The 24,570-nt window shown below is 44.1% G+C and overlaps 1 protein-coding gene across 16 annotated transcripts in view; it reads right to left on the bottom strand.

The window, feature by feature from the left end:
* The window catches only part of FBRSL1 (fibrosin like 1), a 548,288-nt gene that overhangs the window by 37,687 nt on the left and 486,031 nt on the right, over nt 1–24,570 (bottom strand). For all 16 annotated transcript variants that reach the window (XM_062590526.1, XM_062590518.1, XM_062590519.1 and 13 more), the window contains one exon: nt 20,785–20,830. In XM_062590526.1, coding sequence (XP_062446510.1) covers nt 20,785–20,830 — 46 coding nt within the window. The remainder of the gene's footprint in view (nt 1–20,784; nt 20,831–24,570) is intronic.

Genomic DNA, 24,570 nt, shown 5'->3' with positions numbered 1-24,570 from the left:
ACTGGCAGCCAATTAAGTGGTGATGGACCCATCCCACAAAACTAATCAAGGTAAGTTCATAGATCAACCTTTAGGCTGCAGGCACTGCCTCTGAAGAGTCTCCAAAGAGGGAGGAGGGCCACGTTACTGCTGTTTCCCCTTGCCACCTCCCTGTAGGATGCTGAAAGAGCCTTGGACAAGAATCAACATACCCACGGAGAAAGCAGAAACTGCATCAAATCAGGCAATTTAAAGCAACAAGGAGGCAGAGGGGCAGCAGCATGGTTAAGAATCTTCCAGCCCAGCTCCCACCTTGCATTTGAATTGCCCGAAACCTAAGTCACTTCCACAAAAGAAAGGGAGGGAGATTAGCTATTCCTCGTTACACTAGAGGCGGAGAGAACCTAAAGAACAGAAGAATTCTTCCTATCAGAATGTCAGTGACTATCACTAAGTTAGAAAGATCAAATCATGTTGTGACCTTTTTTTCTGGAATGTGCCATGCATCAGCTCAAAACTCAACATCCAACACACATCTCCTCAAAGAGAGCTCCCCTCTGTTCTCTAGATGACCAAAGATTATCCATTCCTGCATTATCAAATTCTGTCTTCCAGGTTGGTTTTCCAGTCATTTCTACTGGAAAGACATAGGCACACAACAGACCTATTAACATACGCATCCAAATTCAGCTCCTGTATAGACTCCTGTGGTTTCAAAAAAGCCTTATAGGGAAGAAGAAAGTCCTATATAAACCAAAATACAAAAGGGAAAGAATCTTCTTTCATTTTCACACCTCTTGAGTTCACTGATAACGATATGAAATACGGGGTACTGTCACATCTCTCCACTTGAATCAATGAGTGAGCATTAGTTGAAGCAGAGAATTGCTTGTAACTGTATATGTGACCCTCTTTTCCCAGCACTCAAAGGTTAATCTTCACATGTTCTGTTAGGTTCTTAACTGACACCATTCAAAACCACCAAGCTTCAATGTGAAACAGCAACGGGATCAGTTTTGCTTGAAGACAGATGTGATAGAACTGGCTTCCTCAGTTCTAAGTGCAAAGCAGCAAAGGACATTGAACCTCAACTAAAATCAGCAAAAGCTAAGTGTGTTTTGGCTGAAGCCTACTACAGGTTCTGTTAGAGGCAGATCCTGCTTCCTGCAAGTAACAGTGGCATCAAGCTGGTCTGTGACTGCAAATCCAGGGAGTTCATTGCTTCACCTAGACGAACAAGTGGGAGGGATGCTTAGGAAGGATGACTACAAAGTGAAGTTGTGGCTCTGGCACAGAGGACTGAAGACACTATGGAAGGAAGCTTAAATACAGAACTATGATAAAGCTAATAAGCTACCCCTCCTGGTTGCCCTCATGCCTTGTGCCTGGCAGAACCACACTGTACTGTGTTTAGGAGACCCTGTGCTAAACTCTGCTGTTTAAGTTTTCAAGGAAAAAAGACAAAAGCAATCATTTCTAATAGGTATAAGCCTGCAGTGTTTTTTACCGGGTGTCAGAGCACTGCAGAAAAAGATCTACTGTGCTTGTGTGCAATCGTTACTTCAAGTGCCAAAGCTGCTTTTCCAGCTAAGGAAAGTCAGAGCTGAAAGATACAAAAGAGCAGAAAACAGAAGGGTTTTGAAACCGTCTCAGTAACTTGACTAACTTCCATACCCAATGTTATGGCTGGAGTTGTATGGAAAATTCTGCTGCAAAGTGACTTAGTTTTTGCCGAACAGGAACTGACAGGAATGACTGACCATGCACAAATTAGCAAAATTCTGCCTCATTTGTTTAAGTTCAGCTCTCACTGTTCAGTACCTGCTGCCTGGTTAGTGCTAATATGCTTGTAATTTGGGAAAACAGCACACGAGAGTTGGTGCTTCTTGTGTGGGACTGATGCTTGCCTATAGCGTCCTACTCCCCTCCCTGCACATTCCCAGGCACAGAGACAGGCGCAGGCACAGTAGGAGCACATCGCTTCTCTATTCATGGCACCAGCAGCCAAACAACACGTCTTCAGCTGTTACCAAAGTGCCAACACTCAAATGCTCTGGCCTCCATTTCACTGGCAATTACACAGCAGCACCTCTGTCCATTAGTTTTATCAAAGTTCTAAGGCCAAGAGAAAGAGAAATTGGAAGATCAGACTTTCCTGTAGGCTCAGAAGCAGTAAGGTCCTATTTGCTCATTCCCATTTGCACAGTCAAAATCCAGCTCTAGACCTGCTGTAATGGCATCTTCAAGAAAAACTAAGATACTGAAATTAAGGCTCTGAATACATTCAACATCATTTCAAGTTGCATCACTGATAATTAAATTATTTAAGGGACAAGCTGCAAGTTGTTAATCAGGGAACATTTACTTGAATGGTGTGTGCCCTTTGCATTTGGTCCCCATGGCAACCAAATATTCAATCCAAAAGGATGCACTGGAAGAAGCATGTCAGGAGCTGCCTCAGTCTTTTAATTCACAGTGTGAGCAACGAATAAATACAACTACTGACAAACATAGCACAGGCAAAAAAGGTTTGTAAACAGCATTAGGAAGCCACAGTCAGCCTTTTGCTTTTTAAGACTGAAATAGGTCCATTTTTTCTTCAAATACATCCTTTACAAAGATCAACAAAAAGTGACTGCATTGCATGTGAGGTGTTAAGCCACAGGTATTAGTTACTGATAATAAATGCTTTGTGACACAGGAGCTGTTCTTCAGTTTCTAGCATCTCAGTTCAGTCCTTGAGGGACTGTGACTATGTGTTTCTGCTCCGTCTGAAGATGTTGGCTCAAGATCTTCAGAAAAATCTCACATGGCCCTTCAAGGCCACGTACAAGGACAATGCAACAACATTTGAAGGACAGCTTCTCAGCAAGCTCAAGAAAATGTGAGGAAACATCGTCTTTTCCTTCAAAACAAGAAGAGTATTTTGGTATGTGACAAGGAAAAGACTGTACTTCATTCGCTACTTGTACTGCAGAAAGCAAACTCCTTCACCATGATCTTGGATTGTGTGAAATAGAGTTGCAAAAGTCCTTCCATCCTTCTCCTTTGATGGAAATACAAATTCCTCAATGGGCAGTAGAAATTTTGGAAATACTTTGGTGCTGGAAATGCTTGAGGATAATGTAAGATCTCACATCTGATAAGATCTAACAGTGGAACCCTCTGTTCTGCACTGCAGTGAAGTCGTACCCTGCTATGAAAAGGTACTCTTCAATCTCTTCTTGCATTAAGATTTATGACCGTGGAAAGAAGTATCACGAGGCTGAAGGGTACAAGGCTGCACAGGCTGCTGCAATACTAGCCTGAAACAATAATTCAACACTTGTGAACTCGAATGCCTGCTCGCCACTCTTCTTGCTGACTCCTTGGAGTCCTGTTACATCCACTGAAGTGGGCCCTGTAATAACGATTGCCCTTAAGCACCAATTTCTACAAGACTGCTGGATGGAAGCAGTATTTTCAACTGCAGGTCATTGAAGACACAGGAGATACCTGTGATTCTGACATGTATAAAGACTATTCACCTCAATAATGCATGGGGGTCTTTCAGTAGGGTATTCACTGACCTAGCAGCTGATGTATTGGATCTTCTTAGTGAAGCAGGTTTGATGTAAGCTGCTGCACTGCTCAGAATTATACCCTCCCCACTTCTCCAAGCAGAGCCACAACTCCCTAACACTGCCCACATTATACTCTGAGCTGTAATTGGGTGGGCACGGCTACATTATTAACCTCATTCTTGGGCAGCAAACAAGTATAGACTCAGACATCTGTAAGTATAATCACTGGAATTATTTCAGACAAAATTGCTGCACGTTTTTATTTCAGTTTAAGGTGAAAGAAAGAGACAAGTTTCTGGGCTTAGCCTGCAGATACTTTTCCAAGACAGTAATTGCTGCATAATTCATATTCCTGTTTTCACATGCTCGCTATGTGTACCAACAATTCTACTGAATTCACTGTAAGTTTTTCCTTTAAGTCCTCTCCATGTCACAGTTTTTCCAAAGAGCAAAAGCACAAACAAACAAAAGCCCAGTAGTAACTCTGGTTTGGTAAATTCATGTAATCCTAGACTCTCGCATTAGGAGGGGAAAGAGGGGCCCATGTTAATTCTTGAGTTTCCACTTCACATTAGCATACCAGCCAACACTCTACACTCAATCTATCTGTATTTCCCTGCAAGCACTTTTTGTGAAGCCAGAATGGAGCATTCACATCTCTGCCTGAAACCACCTGCTCCCCATCAACTCTAGATCACAGACTGGAGGAGTGCTGCCCTCTACATGAGGAAAGGCTCATAAATAGTATTTGTGACTGATAGGAAATCTCAACGCAATTAGGAAAAACTTATAGCTTCCAAACCTAAAAGGCTCGGAAACTGAATGGCAGCAATGCTGCAGGTCCTCAACTCAACCTTTCAACAGTGCTTTGAGGAGCCTTTATCCCTATTAAACTAACTGGAAATTAAATACTAGAACCTTGCAGAGAGGGGATTTCTTCTTGTGAAATGCATTTGTCCTAATCTATCTAAAAAGACTAATCAATCCAATGATTATAAATTATGTGCCTCCTCTCTCCATGCACAGAATCCAAGTTCTGGTGCCACTGGGAACTATCATTTTATTTTTGAAGACGACACCCCAAACTGCAGTGGTTTGTTCCAGAGAACCATCTCATCCCACATTAACATATTCACGTGCAAAATGGATCACATATGTTGAGCTCCAACTGGCAGGCAGTCTGACTCAGCTCTGACAGCATGAAAGCATCTAGCCCAAATTTCTGTAACTAATAAAATCCACACCATTTTCCTAATTCTTCACGCTAACAGTAAATGGAGCTGTATTTGCTTAGCACTAGAATGCTCTCAGTAGCAATGAATCCACACAGATACGCAAACACAGTTAAGGATAAAACAGAGGGGGCATCACTTTCTAACATATCTTACTTTTAGCTTTCTCCTCCTTCGACCTGCAGTAAGGATACTAATTCTGAATCTAGCATTTTGCATTTCTGCTAATTTACTGCTGTAACAACAAGGGAAATGGTAAGCCTGACTTGAGCTCTCAGATGCTAAGGTAACAAGTACCATATACGAAGCAGGGGCCGTTACAGCACAGCAGTGCCAGACTAGGGCACGACTGCAAAAGAGAGTGAACCTGCTGGGCTGCGTTCACGTAACCCTGCACAGCTCCCACAGTGTCTGCCTCCTGCGCCCTGTCCCCTGCCTTCTCACCCTCCACACCATAACCATTTTGGTTTTCTCGGTTATCCAACCAAACTGCAACAAAATCTCTTCATCTTAGAGGAACGTTCTTGTCCCCAGAAGATGGGTAACAGTAGCACTGCTCCGTGCCATGGCTGTGGTTTGTGTGGACCTCACATTGAGGTGACTGTTGCATGAAAAACGCAAGCAAGAGTGTTTTTGCTACAGGTTACACTCCTGGTTAATAGACGTTACTGGAATGTCAGACTCTACCTTATAGTTACTCCACAAATAGAAATTAGGCCAGGAGGGGCAGAGCATCCATTATTTTATACGTAGATACAGGAAACAAGAAAAAGTAAAGAATAATCCTTGCAGACAGTAGGTATTTTTTTTCCAACTTTTCTCCCACCCCTCTGTTTCCCAGGCAGTCTAGCAGGGATAGTCCCACAACGACCTCGCATCTGAGATCTGCTGGCTTGCTGGAGGTTCAGCCCAGAGCAGCTGCTGTGCATGGAATACATTTCTTCATTTACTTCATTAAAGCAAAATCCAGATTTCCTTTATGCTAGGTGCTGTACACTTCTGCAAAATGCAGGCCTCTGCTAAGTCTAAACAAGGCACATAGTGGCAGGAAGGAAGCAACTATATTCCCCAACCGAAAGGGAGGAAAAAGGTACCAAGACAGCAATCAGTCTCTTGGATGCCACACCACAGAAGCAAACTCCTTTTTTCAGGGACTAAATCTCACTGTATCTGCAAGATATAGTGCACAAGGCACAGAATAACTCCCTTATTACCACGGCCGGATACTCAGCATGCCAGTGAAAGTCTCCCTTTTCTTCCTAGTATAAGGAGTTGCTCACCCCTTCATTTTATAAATTACCAGAACAGACATTTAAAATGTTCAAAAGTAATCTGAACAGAGCATTCATGCCTTGGGCATTTTACGCTCTACAAGGAAAGAAACAAAAGGGCCTCATTTAATACCTCCCTGCAGGATTCCTTGTTCTTGCTCTTCCCTTGTGCATCTCCAGACGCAAACTCTTAGTGGTATAATGTTCTTGCCATCCCCCTGCCCTCCCCTCCTTCTTTTTAAGAGCACAATGGGCTTTTAAAACAAACCTCACTGGCTGACTGGAACAGGTGTTGGGAGTCCTTTAAAGGAGAGAAAAATCGTTTGTAACTAATAAAAGCAGAAGAAAATTCTGATTCCTGTGGTTTTATTAAGCACTCAAGGGAGTAATTCGGACGGTAGGCACATCTGCTGCTCCTGTGTGCTTCGGGAGATCCCTTGGCACCCAAGCGCCACGCTGCAGGGCCGAGAGGACCAGCGGCCCCACGCAGCTGCGTTATCAGCCTCTCGGGGTGTCAAGGGCGAGGTGTCTCAGCCTGCTTTATGGGGAATTTTATGAGCTCTGCATCAGACCCAGAGCTAGAAGGGCTAGACTTATGGTGGGGCTGAGCCCATCTTCTCCTCTCGATCTTGAGATACGGCTTCATAAAACCAGCAAAGCCTCCGTCTTTTCCAACCCCCACAGAAACTATACAATGTTTGAACCAAGTTTTGTGCAAGGTCAAAAAGCTTGGCCTGCAAAACCTTCCTCAGGGCTTTGATTTTATTAACTAAACCCTCCCCTACAATAACTTTATGACCCTCATCCTAGGAGAGAAACATCACAATATACTGAGGCTAACAATGTAACATGATCTGCTGCATTATAATTGACATGTAGAGAAGTCTAATTAGGAAATAACCCCCAGGGCATGGTTAAAAAAAGCTGGGTTTGCTGTGTGGCACTTGGACACACAAAATTTCCTAGAAGGAAGGGAAAGAACTGCAGTACTGAGATAGCAGCTCACTCTCCACCTCCATTCTCAAGCCTTGCTATCTGCTTTTCTCCTTTCCTTACTGTCAAAACAGAAGGAGAGAGAGGTGACAAGATGGAGGGGCATGGCCAAGATTTGAGAGCAAGAATTTAAAGAACTCCTGCTGAGCTCCAAAGTGCTGTTATGGCTACTCCCTGTGTGCAAGGAATTAGGATACAATCCCCATTCCAGTTAAGAGCAGAGGAGCCAGAGGAATAGATGTTCTTTCTGCAAAGACCACAGGTATTGCTCCTTTTCTGTATTAGCTGGCATGTATAAGGTACAAAAACATCCGTGGCTAAGAGCAAATGCTGGAATCCAGGCTTATCTGAACGGGATCTAAGGGATGCTTCGCTATAATGTGGCCAGTGCAGTTGTTTGTTCAAGAGCTAAAAGGAAGTGATATTTCTTCCTATGGAGGAGGACCAGGAAATTAAACCTGGACTAGACTCAGATCTCCCTCCTTTCTCAGATGGGTTTCTCTCCACAAAGCCGGGGTGGGGGTGAGGGTCTTGAACCTTTTCCAAATGTGACTTCCCTTTCCTGTAGAGATAATTTATACAGAGGAAGGTTTGAAAGTAACCAGTGCCTGCAGCCTTCTAGAAATATGCCACATTCTGGAGCTCTGCACTTCTATCTATTTCTTTGTTTTTCTGTATCAGTTCAGGCTGTTGACAACCTGCATTTAAGTCATTTCAAGGTACACATGCCCTCCCCTCTCCACACACAATAGCTGGTGATGTCTGCATGTCTCTTTGCTGATGTGCTATCACTGAACATTTTTTCAGAACCCAGTCCCACAGCAGCACCACAAAGTCTATTTAGTTTGCAAGGCTGCAAAAAACAGCATTTGCTGTTACATATTCTGAAACGTCACTGCAGTATTTATATCCCTTCCAAAGAACCACAAAAACGTTTGTCGTTGTATGCTCAAGCTTTCCTCATCACATACCAACACTGGTGTCCTAGAGAAGGCCTTCATCACAAACAAGCACTCACTTCAAGTGCTTTTGGGGTATTCAACATGTTGTGGCTGCACCAAATTAACTTCTGACCAGGAAAGAGAACACTCTCTTCAATCACCCTATAGAAATGTTTTCCTTATGGCCAAACTTCAGAAACATTCACTACCCGATACTGAGGTTGGTTTTTCTAAGAGCTAAGCACATAAAGTAGCCACATGTTTAAATAGGAGGTCATTATCCACCAGCTCCAAGTTTCAGTGAAAGCTTCTAAGCAAACAGCAATTTGAAAATGTAGCTACAAAAGCACTAACACTAGTTTAGAGTAGCTTAAGTTTTTGTTTTACTGATTCTTATGGCTAAGACCTATAGACTTACAACATCTGAATGTCTTATTGAGGAGAAAAAAATCAGTCATAAATAGGCAACCACTGCACCTCTCTTTACTGCCACAATTGCAGGACTTCATTGATACTAAGAGCTGACTGCAAAAGGACATAAGGACAATATTCTCTGATAGATGCAAAGCCACTGTTTTATATATCATACAGCTAAAAGCAGCACAATTCAGCAGATGAGATTTAAGAAATGGGAAATGTAAGGAACTGTTTGTACAGATGCTGTAACACCACAGGTTAAGTATTAACTTATTGGTTCCTAACACAACTACACAAAGGGAGATTTTCAAAGCCAACAAGTCAGTGGGAGACTAAGCGAGGGTTTCCCCCAAACCTTTTCAAAGTACTGCAACCTCACAGTTCACCTTCACCATCACCTAGAAGCTTTTCAGGACCAATAGCAGTAGCACTAGGTATTTGTTATTTAAATGAATACATCCCATTAACTCTCTGCAGAGTAATCTACTGTACCCACTACCAACCTCCAAAGTCTCTCTGGCTTCATCTACTCGCATGGTAAGAAGAGAAGTTCTTCTCTACTCGCCTTTCCTCTCCTCTCCATCACCTTTGGAGTGTATATTGCTTTCAGCTTCATTTTGTGCTGCATTCAGCACTCCATGCAGCCAGCTTGGTCAAATCCACACATGGAAGGAAAGGCGTCTTTCCATCCTCATCTCTGCAAAGCAGCAGATGCTGTCAAAAAAGCCCTGCAAACTTCCACAGTTCTCTTTGAAACCAGAGGAGAACAGATGAGCAGCACATTTGAAATTAATTACAGTAAAAGCCTACTGCATTGTTCTCTCCTCCCCTTCCTTTTTTTTCCTGACCCCTCATCACATAGCTTTCACTGAAAGGTCTGTGTGGTGTGTATATTTTCCTAAAGTCACCAGGGCCAAAACAGTACAGCTGAGACATTCACAGAAGTCAAAGAAAGTGCAGAGCCAGTTTAGTGCACAGGGGTACAATAGTTCCTTAAGAGCGAGCGGCTCCTCCCGCCAGCCCCCCTCCCAGACCTTCCATCTCTAATGAACGTTTGGTGTCTGTCCACAAAAAACAAACATCAATCAGGCAACAGGCTGTTCCTTTTCCCCTGTTGCTAGTCTGAAATAACAGCCATCCCCCGCTGGGCTGGGAACGCCACTTCCCTGTCCAGCACACATACAGGATAATAAGGGGGAGGTGAAGGAGGGAGGAAAACCCGCTCCGAGGTGCCAGAATACACAGTGAGCCGTGCTGGCCGGAGCCAGAGAAAACTTGGGAACACAACAGCTTTTGATTCCTCCGGTCCCACTGGGCACGTTAATTATTTAATAGTTGGCTGGTGCATTGGTGGTGGCGGTAGGAACAGGGTGGAAGGGAAATCGGGCTCTTCCCCTGCTGCCGTTCACCCAGCCCGCTCTGGAGCTGGCAGAAAGAAGTCTGTGCGCATGTGCACACATGTGCATGAGGCTTTGAGACATGCCTGAAGCCTGCTCAGAGCTGCATCCTCCCTCCACTTCTCTAACAAGACCCTTCTTGCTGGCTTATGACCACAGCCGTTTTATACAGCGCAAGACAGCATCTGGAGCAAAGGAGTTACAGGGCAAAGAAACCCACCCTGCCGTTTCTCCATTAGGAGGCAAATATTTTTCATGTGCTATGACTGGAGGAAGGGCACTCCTGCATTTATACTGGATTTCAACAGAGCTAGAAGCAGAGTGGCAAATCAAAGAGATCATCTGATGATTTGCAACCAGGGCTTTCTAGGTGTCTAAAGCAACACTCTGGAAGGAGTGCAGGGAAAAGGAGAAAATGTAACTACATCTCATTTGGATGCAGAGGACTCACAGATGTTAGGAATATTTTTGATCAGCAGCTTTCCTGGCATTACTTGTGGTGGAATCCACAACCTTGACGGCTAGCTGAGTAAGACAGTGCTGGCAAGCTCCTGCCTGCATGCAAGCAATTTGCAATGCTGCCAGTCAATATTTCAGTGAAAACAAAATTGCAGGGATCATATTAAAAGATGGGGGGAGGGAAACAAAACAAAACGAAACAAACAAAAAAAAAAAAAAAAAAAAAAAAACAAAAAAAAAAAACAAAAACCAAACCTCCTCCTCTAAGAAGAACTCTGATATGACCTGATGGGAAAAACTCTCCCAAATCACAACACACTCTCTGTTTGTTTAAAACTAAGCACACTGTGATGGGAGTCCTGCTGTGAGCACGCTAAGGCAAGCCCGCCAGCAGTAACAGAAGCGGACTCAGCAAGAAGTAGCTTTATACAGGGACACCTAGGTGGCATGTTTAGTACAGGCCTACAGGAAATGATGCAAAAAGAGGTTTATAGTTGTGTCCATTTGGTTGAGGAAATGTATTCAGCAGGCATGGGTTAGAGCCAAAAACCTGGACTCAGTTCTCTTGAACTGTCAGGAGAAAAGGGAAAGGGTGGGAGGAGAGGAGAGCTTCTGCAGCAATGTTTTCAAATCTGGGTCTGTATTTAGCCTTGCTGACCTATTCCTTGTTCAAAACAACAGTGTTCTTGGAAGAGAAAGCAAGCAGTGCAGACTGGCCAGTATTTCTCACTGGACCAGTCTTGAGATTATAGATACAGACCCTCAGACGCATCTGAGCTCCTAGTGCATCTTACACCATCGTTTAGAGTATCTGTTGAGTTTCTTTACATCACTTCTGCCTGTATGACTTGCAGAAGGGTGCTCTGCTGCTCAGAATCACTGGAGTTGAGCCTTTTTCTGCCCTGGCCTCAGGACTACACTTGGCTAATTACACTGGCATTATGTTGGCGGGAGTTCTCGGTTGTGTACTTAGGGCTGCTTTACAGCATGTACTGCTGGGTTGACATAAAGGGACCAGAGGCTGGCATATAATGCAAAAAGATTTCAGGCCAAAAGGTGTATTATGCTCAGAGAATTTGTTTGCTGATCCAGTAAAAGCTATAGTCTGCTCTACTTTTACTCTTAAATCGATCCGTAAAGAATGTAATGGACATGCTAGAAGTTGGTTTCAGGTTTCTAGCTCAGTTTTAAAGGCTGGTTCAATAATAATAATAATAATAATGACAATGTTTACTATTGCATAAATCTTCAATACTCACACTGTAAATTTCCTCCTCTCACTGTTAAGCCTGTGTTAAATCAAGTTGTCTCTACAGACAGTGCCTATCACTGTGTCTGAAGAAGACCAGCTACATTGGAGAGCAACCAGCCAAGGACAGCTCTGCTGTTTGGGAGCCAAATCACATAGCAGTGAGAAAATTAAAAGGTTGCCTGCTTCACCCTACACGGCTGGCCCTTTTCTGCTACCCTGATTTGCGGATAGCTTCCCAGGGAGCAGGCTCTGGCTTTTCAATTGCGGTTTAACATTCAAGATTCAGTGTTGTTGGAGGTGGTCTTGACGCGACCTTTTTTAAGGCTGCCTACTCCTACCCACAGCCATGAAGATGTCACAAGTAAAAGCACTCAAACGCTCCGGGGTACAAACTCTTCTGCATGGCATGAGACAGATCTCTCTCCGTACTGGATCATCAATAAATACAGAAACACAGAACAAACTAAGCAGAGACCAAAGAAGCAGATGCAGGTTCGTAGATGTCTGCTCATTACCAAACCCCACACCAGCTGAGACTTAAATAGCCTTCTTTATGCAAAACAGAAGAAGGAACAAAATTGAAGGAACTGGCAATTACATAATATTACTTCCCTCCTAGCCCATTCACTTGCCATCAGGTGGCTCTGTGCTTGCATGTGAAAGGCATTTGTGAACACTAAGTTAAGCACAAACCCAGCCTGATACTTTCTTTTTACTGTGAAGAACTTTGTTTTTGCATTTTTGGATGGAGTGGAGAAGCACAGCAAACATGTTATTTTATATTATTTTTAGGGGCTCTTGAAAGCATTATTTGCTATCCGAGGAAACAAGGACTTCCAGGATGTACACCTTCCCTTTTTTCCAAGGCTCTACCTCTCCCAGACGTGACAGTTCTCAGAACCAAAGGCTACAGCCGATATTTAAAAACCCGCTGAGAGTTAACTGTCCAGATTCATCTGCAACCTCCTTCTTCCCCACTTAATCCTTCCCCCCCAACCAACCCCCACCCCTTCTACTTTCTAAAATATCCAGCCAAAATGTCGTAGGCTGACTGGTGAAGGACCTGCCATTTCACAGCACTAGTAGATGTACTCCCTGTGTAATCAGACTTTCTTGGCTTTGCAGCTACCTTGCTAATACCTTGCAAGAATATATCTCCAATGGGGCAAAAAGTTAACGTCCATTTCATTGGAGAGATCTGGAAGTCTGACTATTCCCTTATGGACAAGCCTTGAAGAATTTATTAGCGATGAAACCAATATGTTTCTTCAGAAACTTAATAGGGCTCCATAAAAATTACTTCAATAACTTTTAAAATTTAATGGCAAATGAGAACCTTTCTACAGGCTTTTTGAACTGTCCGACAGACTCCCATAGCAGGGATATAACACTGCAATAAATTTTGCAGGACAGTTTAAAAAAAAAAAAAAAAGGGAGAAAAAAAATATATAGAAAGCTTTTAATTTCCTATTACCTCTGCAAGACTTTGCCATCTATTTAACGCAAATAAACGTACTAAAAGCACTGCAGCCACTTGTCTGTCCCAGCGATTTACAAGAAAATATTTACTAGTTGGTGGGGGAGGGAAAAAAAACTCTGGAACAAGTCTCCTTTTCACAAACACAGACACAAGCACGGTGCCAGGGCCTGCTCCCTGACACCTTGGGCTATGCTCGCGCAAACCCAGGGACCTCAGCAGCGTCAGCATGGCTTCCCCTGCCCGGTGGGACGCGGCCCGGCGCTGGCGGCGGAGGGGAAGGCCCTGGCCAGCCACCGGGACCCGTGCGACGGGAGGGAGGACAGCAGCGAGACTCATAGGGCGGTGGGATTGGGCCAGGGCACGTGGCCGCCGGGGGATTTAAAGGAGAAAGAAAATGGCAGGAGGCTTGGAGCATGTGTGTGTGGGGGAGAACATCCTCAAAATGGCCTCCCGCCTCCTCTCCAAGGCGACAGGTCCTGACAGGCTGCTACCCGTGGTCCTGAGACGTATGTGTTTCAAAAAAGCTAATTAAAAAAAAAAAGAGAAAAGAGAAAAAAAAAAAAAAAAAAAAAAAAAAAAAAAAAAGAAGAAGAAGAAGAAGAAAAAAATCTATAATAATGATAAAAACGCTGTGGTAGCCCCGGGCTGCAGGGGAGCAGGGTCGGTTCCTGCTCGCCGCGTGGAGGATCGGGACAGCCAGGCCCCGCGCCAGCCGCATCCCGCCAGCTGCGGCCTCGCTCCCGAGGGCGGGTGAGGAGAGGGGAAGGCGGTGAGAGGCTCGCACTACGAATAAAGAAAAAAAAAAGTCTCCAAGGTATTTTACAAGAAGAATTAAGGACAACAGCCCACAGCCCGAGGGTCCGGGCGGCCCTGTGGCGGCCACAAGCTCACCCCACCGCACCAGTGCATGTCCATGAGGGGCAGCAGCAGCCCCAGATGGCGCTGAGACCCCCCGGCGTGGCTGCTGCTACTCAGAAAGCAGATAGGAAACTTATAAACAGGGGGGTAAAAACCATGGTATCTTTCAAACACCCTTTAAGAGTTTGGCTAATGTAAACTACCACAAGCGTTTGGAGGGATCTTCCCCCCACCCTCCCCGATTTACTATTTGATGATCCTTTTATCTACTTTTGCACAAACTGAAAAAAACTTAAAATTTGCCTATTAAATCAATATAAGTTTGTGCTGGCGTATCTGAGATATAAATTATTTTGCTTTTACAGTTTATTTTAAATAAAAAGTATAATTAAAGAAAATAAACCACCTACTTCATAACATTTATACAATGAAGACTTTATTTATTTTATTTATGTTTTGGTGGGCAAGGCACAGCATGCAGTTAGCTTTCCATGATACTTAACAAGGCTGCATTTGAAATTTTAAATCTTTAAGGAAATGAACAAATTCTGCAGAGGAAGGGCAGCCGAACAAAGAGACTTCTTACATTACCCTAGGTAATTGTGCATATATATGTTTCTGCGTGCCTCTCTACTCCAACAACATATCCATAACTTGGATGCTTTAAATCAAAAAGCAATTTCAGTCTGTAATACTCAAATAAATAATTAAACACATTTTATCTCCTACAGTATTGCCTCTATTCATCCTAATCCCAATGACAGGAATGCAGCAACACCCTCACATCCTTAAAATAACAAAACAAAACACAAGACACCAACTCGAAGGCCTGGAAATGTTTATAATTCAACTTTTCAACTCTCTTGGCTGCAGCCCGAAGCTACAAAGCCAGCTCTGTGCTGGCTCGCACAGGGGAGACGACCTGGGAGATAGCCGTGCTCGCTGCGTGGCAAAGGGGGCAAGCAGAGCCTGCCCCCCCCATGCACGGGCACGGCAACTCGGATTTTGCGAGGCATAAGACGCAATCTGCACTGAAGTCAGTAAGCCTTGCATACTAACTAACATCGTCTGAGTTTTACAGAGTTAACTGTGGAGTGTGTTTCAGGGTAAATATGCTCCCCTACTTGTCCATCGTATTCTCACAGAGAGCCAATACAGATAGGGATGGTTATGTATTTAATAGTAGTTGAACCATATGACACAGTTAAAGCAATAAACAGGTGAGGTATTTATGCCAGAATATACTCCCTTTCCCAAAGGGAAGACTGAGAGCTTTCCAGAGCTTGCAAAACAAGAAAACTACAAGAAGACTAAAAGGCTGCACTTGCTGCACATTTTCTGTGTTTGGTGTTGTTCTGAAATGAGGCTATCTGGCTGAGACTTGCATGATTATCTTAGTTACCCACACTGTCTGAAAATCAAAGTCCTCCTGCTTCCCAGGCCACTGTATAATAATATATATGCATATGTATAAAAGCCAGAAAGCTGATGTACTAATCCAGGCAGTGACAAAATCAGATAGAACTTGTGACAAACAAGTCACAAACCATCTTTAAAATGAGGTTTAAAAACAAGGTATTTGAGGTTCTTTCAAACTGAGAAAAACTGTTGGTTTTTAAGCCCAGAAGAGTCAGAGTTTCAGGCTCTTCACTGTGGCTTGCTTAAATCTTGCTTAAAAAATACATGAAATTAAAGCTTAGATTCTCACACAATCCTCTGAGGCACAGTGCCTCACAAAAAACATAGAATATCCTAAAACCGTGATAAAACCACAAGAAATGCAACACAGGGAGTAGAGCAGTTGCAGAGCATCCTGAGTGCTGTATAAATCACAGCAACGTGGTTGCTATCTAAATAAATGTAGCACTTTTTTTTTTATTACTACACATGCTGCTGTGGAAGTTTTTGCATGTCTGTAATTACGCTAGACTCTTGCCCAAACGTTCAGCTGTAAATTATCATCTTCATCAAGTTCTGATAGGCCAAGCAGTCAAAGAAAGGATGGCTACCTCACCAAAACGTAACCAAAACCTGGAGGTAGAGCTGAGATCAATAAATTGGAGGCATCCTTGGATTTTCTGCATTTCAGACTCCAAACAGAAAACTGGAGAAATATATGGTAGTGCTCCTAATCTCTGTTCACGCAAAATATAGCTAATTTCCTGACTGGGCACAGTGAGACTTGTTTGTTTGCTCTGTGTCTATACAGACCTTTTTCCAATGTAGGGCTTTTCATTACAGCACAGTAACATCAAGGCTCTGAAGGTGGGCTTGATCATAGAAGAAGCTTGACGTTCTGTGAACCTCAGTTGTGCTGAGATGGTTTTCTGCTTCGCCTGGCTTCCTCCATCAGCCAACCCCAACCCTCCTGCTCCTCCTTTTCCCTCTCACAGCATCTCGCAGTAATAAGCATTAGTTTTAACAGCATGTCCTACACTGGAGGTTTTATATTTCCAGCTTTTAAAATGATTTAGTGTGACAGTTTAGTGCTGAATTTAAAAAAAAAGAAAAAAAGAAAAAAAAAGAAGGGAAGAAGAAGAGAGCAAAAGGAGAGACAGTCCCCTTAAGGCAACAAAATTAAGGCGCACTGATCTCGGAGGAATGAGTGTTCTCCTCTGGTTCAGATGTGCTTGTCAGGGCTCAGCGCGTCTCTGAGCAAGCTATCTCTCTTGCTGGCCCAAGGCGCAGTTTTGTGGTCAAGAGGACAAAAAATAAAGGCAGGCAACTTCAAAGGACCCTAAGCTGCACTCGCCCGCTGGGGCGGGTGGCGGTGGCACGTCCCACGGCTGACAATTACGACCTGTGCGCCGACAGAGCTCGCCTCCCTCTTGTCAGAGGGATAAGACGCAGGCTGTGAGCTTCAGAGCTTTGAGGACGTGTACAGCTCCTGATGAAAGATAGCACTTCAAAGCTCTCTGCCTGGAAACCCGTGGAGAAGCAAGAGGGGAGGGTAAGCAATCTTTTTTTCCTTGGGGGTGGGGTGCATATGCGGGGGAAGGATAAGACTTATTTTCACCGTCATTTATTATTGCCATGAAAATGAAGCCTTGCACTGTTTATGGAATCTCTCATTAAAAGGATCTCTTGATAAATCGCTTGATAAACATTCATTAATTAAGTCTCTCAGCATACTCAGCTGACAAGCATTAGTCTTCATTTGGAGGAGGGGGAAATTGAGGCAGAGTTAAGCGAACATCCAGCCAGCCTGGGGGCAGCTCTGGGTCTTTTCCAGTACAGCTTCCCAGCCAGTTGTTCTCTGCCACCAGACAGCTGGATTACACTGCTCCCCCCATGCTGCATCTGACTGGGATCCCAAGCAATGTGCTCAGCTTCAGCTGTCTGCAAAGCCCCTCGCTGCTGCCCAGTGCCTCCAGCGAGCGCCGTGTGGCAGAGGTGATCATGTCATGCAGCCCCATGGCACATCTGCCTCTGTGGAGGCTGCCCAGCCTCCACTCACTCTGCAATGGTGATTTCCCTTGTTGGTGCTCTTTGCTAACATGCTAAACCCATGCAGGAGACATCTATTTTAAGAAGCCTGTTTCATTCTCATCCCAGCAGTGCCCCAAATGATCATAATTCCACTGGTCTCCTGAGCCTCATGAACCCTGTTTCTAGGTTATTCTGGTTATTCTCCCAGTTTCACCGAACGAGGCCTGGCCTGAGCACAGAAGGTCAACAGCAAGCTGAGGTGGAAGATGGTGTAAATACCTCTTCACCAGAAAACCTCACTGGGAGAACTCCACTGTGGAAGTAAGTGAGCAGCAGCTGGGACACAACCACGAACTCCTTAAAACACGACCTCCAACACTCAAAAACATTATTACAACCTGTAAGCAGCAGTCCTTCCAGGGATCCAAGGGTGGACGTGCCTCTCACCTCCACAGACCGCAAACACATCTGCCCTGATCTTAATCACTATCGTCTCCCTCACTCTGCTGCTGGGAGGGGGACAGAGCTACAGTTTTTGGCTGGATCTCAGGGGCCCTGCAGCACACTTGCCCTTCAGGAGAAAACAAAGGGCTGGCTGGGAGATCCCCACGAGAGGGGAATGGCATGAAAGAACAAACAGACCTTTATTATTTGTGTATTGATTTATTCATATAGCACCCGGCCCTCGACAAGGAATGTCCTTGTAACCCTGTACCGCAGCCACAAGTTTGCTAAACAAATGCTTTCTTACGTCAGAAAACAAAGACCTGTGAGCACAGCAGATTGTGGTCCTCCGCTTTTACTTTTAATTGTTATTTCCTTATGTGGAGGATTTACTCTCTTTCTCCAGGAAGCTCAGAATGCCCTATTCAGCCCATCTCGCAGCTGCAGCTGCTGAGGTCGCGCTGGGTCACGCCATCTCTCTCCCTACATAATAGTGACCATGCCCAGACGGGGACTTGGGGACATCTACAACGTGCATCTGGCTTTGCACATTAGCTTGTGTCAGGAGGAGGAGCACCACAGTGACAGCCCTCAGTCGTAAGGAGGTGAAGACAAATGCTACACGGAGAGCATCAGACAAAAGACCCTACTCCTAAGGCCTTTTGTAGAGCTGTGAAATATGGTCAAAGGTTACGTTTTACAGCTGTTACAGACTCAAATAAGTGAAAACCGTCTGTCTTAATACTTAATTGCATTGCTAAGCTGCTGATACACAAGGACAGCATAAAACAAACACACTGGGCCAAACACATCCCCAGGGAAACTTCACGGAAAATAGGGGGTGTTGCACCAGACAATGAATACACTTTATTGTATTTTAAAAGACCAGTTACCTCCAATAAAAGCTGTAGCATAGATGGTGCAGATTTGCCAGTTAATATCTCTCCAAAAAGGCCATAAGTGTTTACAAAAGAGGGGCACAGTGCAAATGCCCACAGGAGACAACCCGCACGTGCCGCCCCGTATGTGTGCACATCAGGAAACTGTGTTTAACTAATCCTTTCCCTGCACAGTCACCATGGCTCCAGTCCTCAAGAACAGGGGCCTTAAATCAACGCTCTTATCTTAGGAAAGGAATTTAAGCAGAACACTTTGAAAGTCACTTTCTCCCTGCCATATGGCATCTCCAAGACTGGTCGTGTCAGAGCAGCTTTCATTTGCATGTGTGAGAGAGAAATTCTGGCTCTTACATTGCAGGCGTGATAACAGGGCTAGGGTTAGGATTTAGCACTGTTTGGGTTCCTGCACAAAATCTTGCTGAGGCAAATCAATCTCACCTCTCAACACAAGCACTGTGCCAAAAACTGAGGTGGCCCCCAGCAGAGCTGGCCCACAATCACAGCCCATGCCAATCAGCATGATCAGCAAGGCTCCACCAGTACAGGTAGGGGAGGAAAAGAGAAGTCCAAAACAAAAATTATAATCTGAACCCAAACCTTCCCAAAGCTGGCCAATATCTCTACCCACAGTAAACTGAACAAGAACAGCCAAGTTATAGGGATACAAACAGCAGTGTACAGAGACGTCAAGACAGCAAATTCACAGCCGTTCACACATTTAACTTTATGATGGAGAAGTATTTTGAAAACCCATGTTGCAGAGCTGCTCTGAAGGGGTATATGAAGGGGTAGGGGATCTCGGGCTTCAGTAAGAGGAGGAGCCAACAAAGCTGCTAACCCTTTAGCATAAGCCTTCATACCAGATCTTTGTACCACACATTTATTCAGGATGGCAGGATTTTTGTTTTGCTGAGGCAGTGGCTCTGTGGGCAATACGGTCTGCTTTATCAGTGAGCCAAGGCCAGAGGAAGATAAATGCTCTTCCCCACCATTTGTTCAAATTTCCCTCCTTCCCCCAGATAAAGCTGCACACTTCTGTAGAAATATCTGCAAATGTGATAACATAATGGGCATATCATCAGTTTCCACATTTGGCACTGAAAATTTGCAAGGCTTAGAAAGACAGAGAATTCCTAGTACTTACCACTGGTAACGAGCACAGCTATAAACTGGGCCTGAGTCAGGGCGAAGGAGCACACAACAACCAAAATGCCTTTCCATAGCTAGCACCTAATCCTACATAACTGCAATTTATTCCTTTCTTGGCCTTCTTGAAATAATGCGAGAAGGTTATTTCATCACTTCTTATTAATGGGCCTCATCTCCCCTCTTCAAGGCATTTGTATGCCCCTAGTATTCATTATTGCTCTGAACTGATTTATTCTGTAGCTCTGTACTGGGAACGCTGCAGAACAGCTATACTGCCTGGCAATTCATTCAGAGCCATAACATCAACCTCCTTGCATGATAAAGTGGAGCCATTCCTAGTATAATGCTTTCAATCATACACCACATTTTGTCTTTCAAACCAGAGAGCAGCCTCAAACATACTGAGCCCTCAAAGTGGGGCTTGGCGTATTTAGAAATATGTCACTGTAACTCCCAAAGGGAATCTTAACAGGCCCGGTCTCTTAGCAACACCCAATGAGTATCACAGGTAACTCTCAATTAAAAAGTAATAGTGGGAGCTAGGAGCTGAAATCCTGTAACATGCTGAGCACCTTCCACCTCACTGTGGAGAACCGAGACGTACAGACACAAATGCTCTGTGCATGCTGGCAGGAGATAGATGTGCAAGTCCAGAATAATACAGAGAACACTCAAATACTGCTTGGTTTGAAAGAAATGAGGATTTGATCGTATTAGAGGGAAACAGCACATCCCCCTACGGTAAAGGCTGATTCTGCCTTTGTTAGTAATCCCTCCTCAAGACATTCGTTATGAATCTGGCTTGCAGGGAAGAAGTCCCGCCCCACCCCGAGACAATGCTGCTCTGTGCTTTAACTTGACCGCCACAAGCCCGCAAAGCCCATCTTCACGACAATCTGTGCAGCAAAATTAAAGGCACTGGCAAAACTGATGCCCTGTTGTCTGCACAACGTTGTCGACAGTTTCACGCGCTCCCATCTCTTGCTGTAAGATAAGGAAAGCATTTCTCCAAATCGCTTACCTTTATTTGCTGCAGGGGAGAACAGCTTCTCAGAGCCTACAGAAGCCTGGAAATGGAAGAGAAAAAGAAGGTGAGAAATGCTAACGTAGAATTTAGGAAGGTTTGCTCACAAAAACACAGTTCTCATAGAACGAGTCAGTTATCTTTAGACCTGCAGTTACACATTGCACCTGGAGGGTGCAATGTTGTGCCATTAAAGAATAAGTGTGTATCCTGAGAAGATGAAAGAAAAGCATAGAGAACTACTGTCCTGATCTCACCCAACTACATCCTCCTGTCTCGTTTATTTAGGCAGCCATGCAATGCACAGCTATTCTATCCATGACTCTTCACACAAAAACACATGAAACTGCTACTGACCTGAAGAAAAAACATTTCAAAGCCTCTCTCATTGAAAATAAGCCTGATTTCTTGCTGATTATGAAAAAGGTAATTTGTGTACTGACAAAGAAGCTGCAACTAAACACACACATATGAAAGACAATCTTTTATAATATAATGCCAAATGATAGGCACATGCTGCTGCGCTATGAAATAAAAGGACTTTATTTTGGAAGAAGCCTGTCTCCTTGTAAACCTGGTTGTATTACACTGCTCGAACTCCACTGCAGTGGATTTGTGCTCCTCACAGCTCTGGGAAATAGTTAAAGAAATCCAATTAACCTAAACCTTGTAAACAGCTTCATGATAATCAGGGTCACTGGGTTACAGACAGGATGATAATGACAGACAGGAAAAAAACGTCCATTCATTGTAAATAAAGCTTTTATGAGTTAATTTGATGCTTTTCCCCACCCCCATCTCTTCCCACTGATATCAAATAGTCAACCTACTTCAGCATAAGCTTTTCCTCCCCACTATCTGATGAAATAGCAAATAGCCTCTACAGAATCAGTGCTGGTCTGGGAGCAGGAAGCGTTATCAACATTACTAATATCCACAAGGTAACTGAAAATATCATCGACATTTTGACACTGACTGCTGCATTAATAAGAAAGGAGCAAAGTACAAAGCTGAATAGCAGAAGATAGCAGAAGATATTAAAAATAATAAAAAGCCTTTTTCACCTGGCTCTGCTTTTTTTTTTTTTTTTTTTTTTTTTTTAAGAAAAAAAAGAATTGATTCAACCCATGGATGAACTAAACTGATTTTGATTCTGATCTTATTGATTTTATTCTAAGGTGCCTTGGGAGATTTGCATGATAAAGAGCACTATGAATTTTATTACATTGTTATGTATTTTAAATAACGACTTGAGGAAAAAACAAATAGTAAAATGCAACATCTGCACAAGATACAGTAAGAAGCAAATAAGAGTGATCTACTAATGTTATTTCTAAGCAACTTGATACTTTAAGCGCTGATTGCCTTACTGAATGCAAACGTATAAAAAAAAAGAGAGAGGAAACAACATGAAAGAAAGGTTGAGGATAAGACACGTAAGAAAAATTCCAAACCATGTCCACCACAAAGCTGCAAGCATAGCTGTTGTATCTATTATCCCTACACAGCTCAGCACCCAGAGGATCCTAAAATCTTAGAAAAACACTAAGTCGAATTCTTCCATAGGTTATCTGCATGATCCCCTTCACCACATAGATTAAACAGAGGAAAAATTTACAGCTGCTTTTGCCTAGGTTGGCTTGCACAGACAGCGTAACAGTGTCACAGAACAGCAACAGCGGTGCCTGAAGTATTTTCAGTCAACCCTGAATTTACAATCCACTGTTAAGATTTTTGTTGCTTATCATCAACACAAACTCGCAACAGATCCAGAACAAATCAGCAGATTCCAGGAATAAGGGTGAAGATGCATGTTGAAACCAACCACTCATGCACAGCCAGGATCTATCCTCAAAGCACTTCCTAAGCACCAGGACACAAGACTCCCCCCATTTCACAGGCCACAAAGCTTTGGCACGTGGAGGCTAATGGTGTGCACTAAGGACCAAGCAGCAAACTGGGGGCTGAGCCAGAAACCCTGAGACCTGGCTGCTGGCGCCGGATGCGCAGCGCACCAGGTGAGCTCCAGCCTGCTCGGCAAAGCTGCCCAGCCCCGGGGTCCGGCCAGGAGCGCGAACTGCCCTGGCAGCCGCTGCCACCGGAGCTGCGGGCCGCACGCCGGCTCCGGCACGGCGGGCTGTGGCACGCGGCAGCCCCGCCGCCGGCACGAGCTTCATGCTTGGCCTGGCCTGAAAGGTTGGGCACCGCTGCTCTACGCCAGCCGACGGGGCACTCCTTTCTGCTTAATTTAGTAGCGAGTATTTAATGTAGACTGCCACTGTCTAATCATGAGCAGAAGACCTCATCACTGCAGGTCTGAATTATACAAAAAGAATGTTTACCTAAGTCAAGCAGGAAAAAATCACTCTTAAGAGAAAATAAAATTCATGGGTTATTGCTCAATCTTCTGATATAAAAACCCACACGTATGCCACTGCCTTTAACAATCAAAGCCAACATTTATAGAGCAGTAAACAGCCAGCCATAATATACAGATACCTTAATACCTAGAGTTTACAGTAACTTTTGCTCTCATTTCTGGTGATTTCTAACTGCAGATCCGAACAGCTTTTGGCATAAGTGCCCTTTCTGAAACAGTAAATGCCTGTGCTATAGCATATTCTGTGAGTTGCTGTAAAGGCAGGAGGGAAGCTGGGGGAGGAAGAGCCTGAATACATCATTCAGTTTCATCAGTCACCCTTTAAAAAAAGTGTACAATAAAACCTATGTGTCTGGGCGAGCCCACTAATGAGAGAAAAAATCCACCAAACCAATGCATCTGCTAAAAGAAGTCCCCTCCCACATTTTCTCCTGCTTCAAGTAAACCATTTGCATTTAAGAAGTGATTAAAAAAAAAAAGTGGAATTCTCCCTTGTGAGCAAACCAGCCATTTGGAGTCCTTTATGTATATGGTTTCAAGCCATCTCAGGAAATCACACTTTTTTTTTTTTGATGAGAAAATGAAACTAGAGATTTCCTTTCTCTCTGTCACTGCCTCCTTCCTCCTTGTCTCCCCGCAAAGCACTGGGGAGCAGAGCAGTCCCGCAGCAGCAAGCTCTGGGTACCCCTCAAGCCTTTCCCTGCTCTCCAGATGCAATTTGTTGCTGAACAGCACAGAGACATTATTGGCCTGAAGCTTGCAGAAAAGACATCTCTAGTCTTACTTGCACATTTGGTGCTCACCCCCTATGTCTGCATCACTGCGGAGCCTGTGAAAGCTACAGTTTTATAAAAGCTGCTGCCTGCAAAGTCTCTCCCTCTCCCCCCATAGAGCTTTATATTTTAAGCATGAAGGCTCTAACATTTGTCCTACCATCGCACAGAAGAGAAGCACCCACAAATGAGTTCAGAGCGAGGCAGTTTCACAGGCAGTCTCACACCCCCGAAACTTTTCAGGCCTGGCACCTTTTTGAAGGCACGCCGAGATCTGCACCAAGCCTTGTCCCCCCCCCACCTCCTGCTTCACAGTATATTCAAAGATACTTGTTCTCTGCTCCTTTTTGATTTTATTTCTTCTCTGTGTCGTACATCCAGATCTAAAGCGGAAAACATCTCTAACCAGTTCTGTGACAATTTGAAACTAGGCTGAACACCTTACAGAGAAAAACAACATTGCTACTCCCTTCAGCTTCGGGAAGCGAAAGCAGAAGAGCAGTACTCCGTTTCCTTACCAGTCCTCCCCCTGAACTCGCCAAATACAAACACTGATTCCATCTGCAGCGCTAAAAGCTTAGCAAAAGCAGGGTTTCCTTCAAAATATAAGGTGGTAACCACAAAGGAGGT

Source organism: Rhea pennata, chromosome 17 (assembly GCF_028389875.1).
Source record: "Rhea pennata isolate bPtePen1 chromosome 17, bPtePen1.pri, whole genome shotgun sequence".
Taxonomy (NCBI): domain Eukaryota; kingdom Metazoa; phylum Chordata; class Aves; order Rheiformes; family Rheidae; genus Rhea; species Rhea pennata.
Note: the sequence above shows the minus strand (reverse complement) of the source record. Positions and strands in the feature narration are given on the sequence as shown.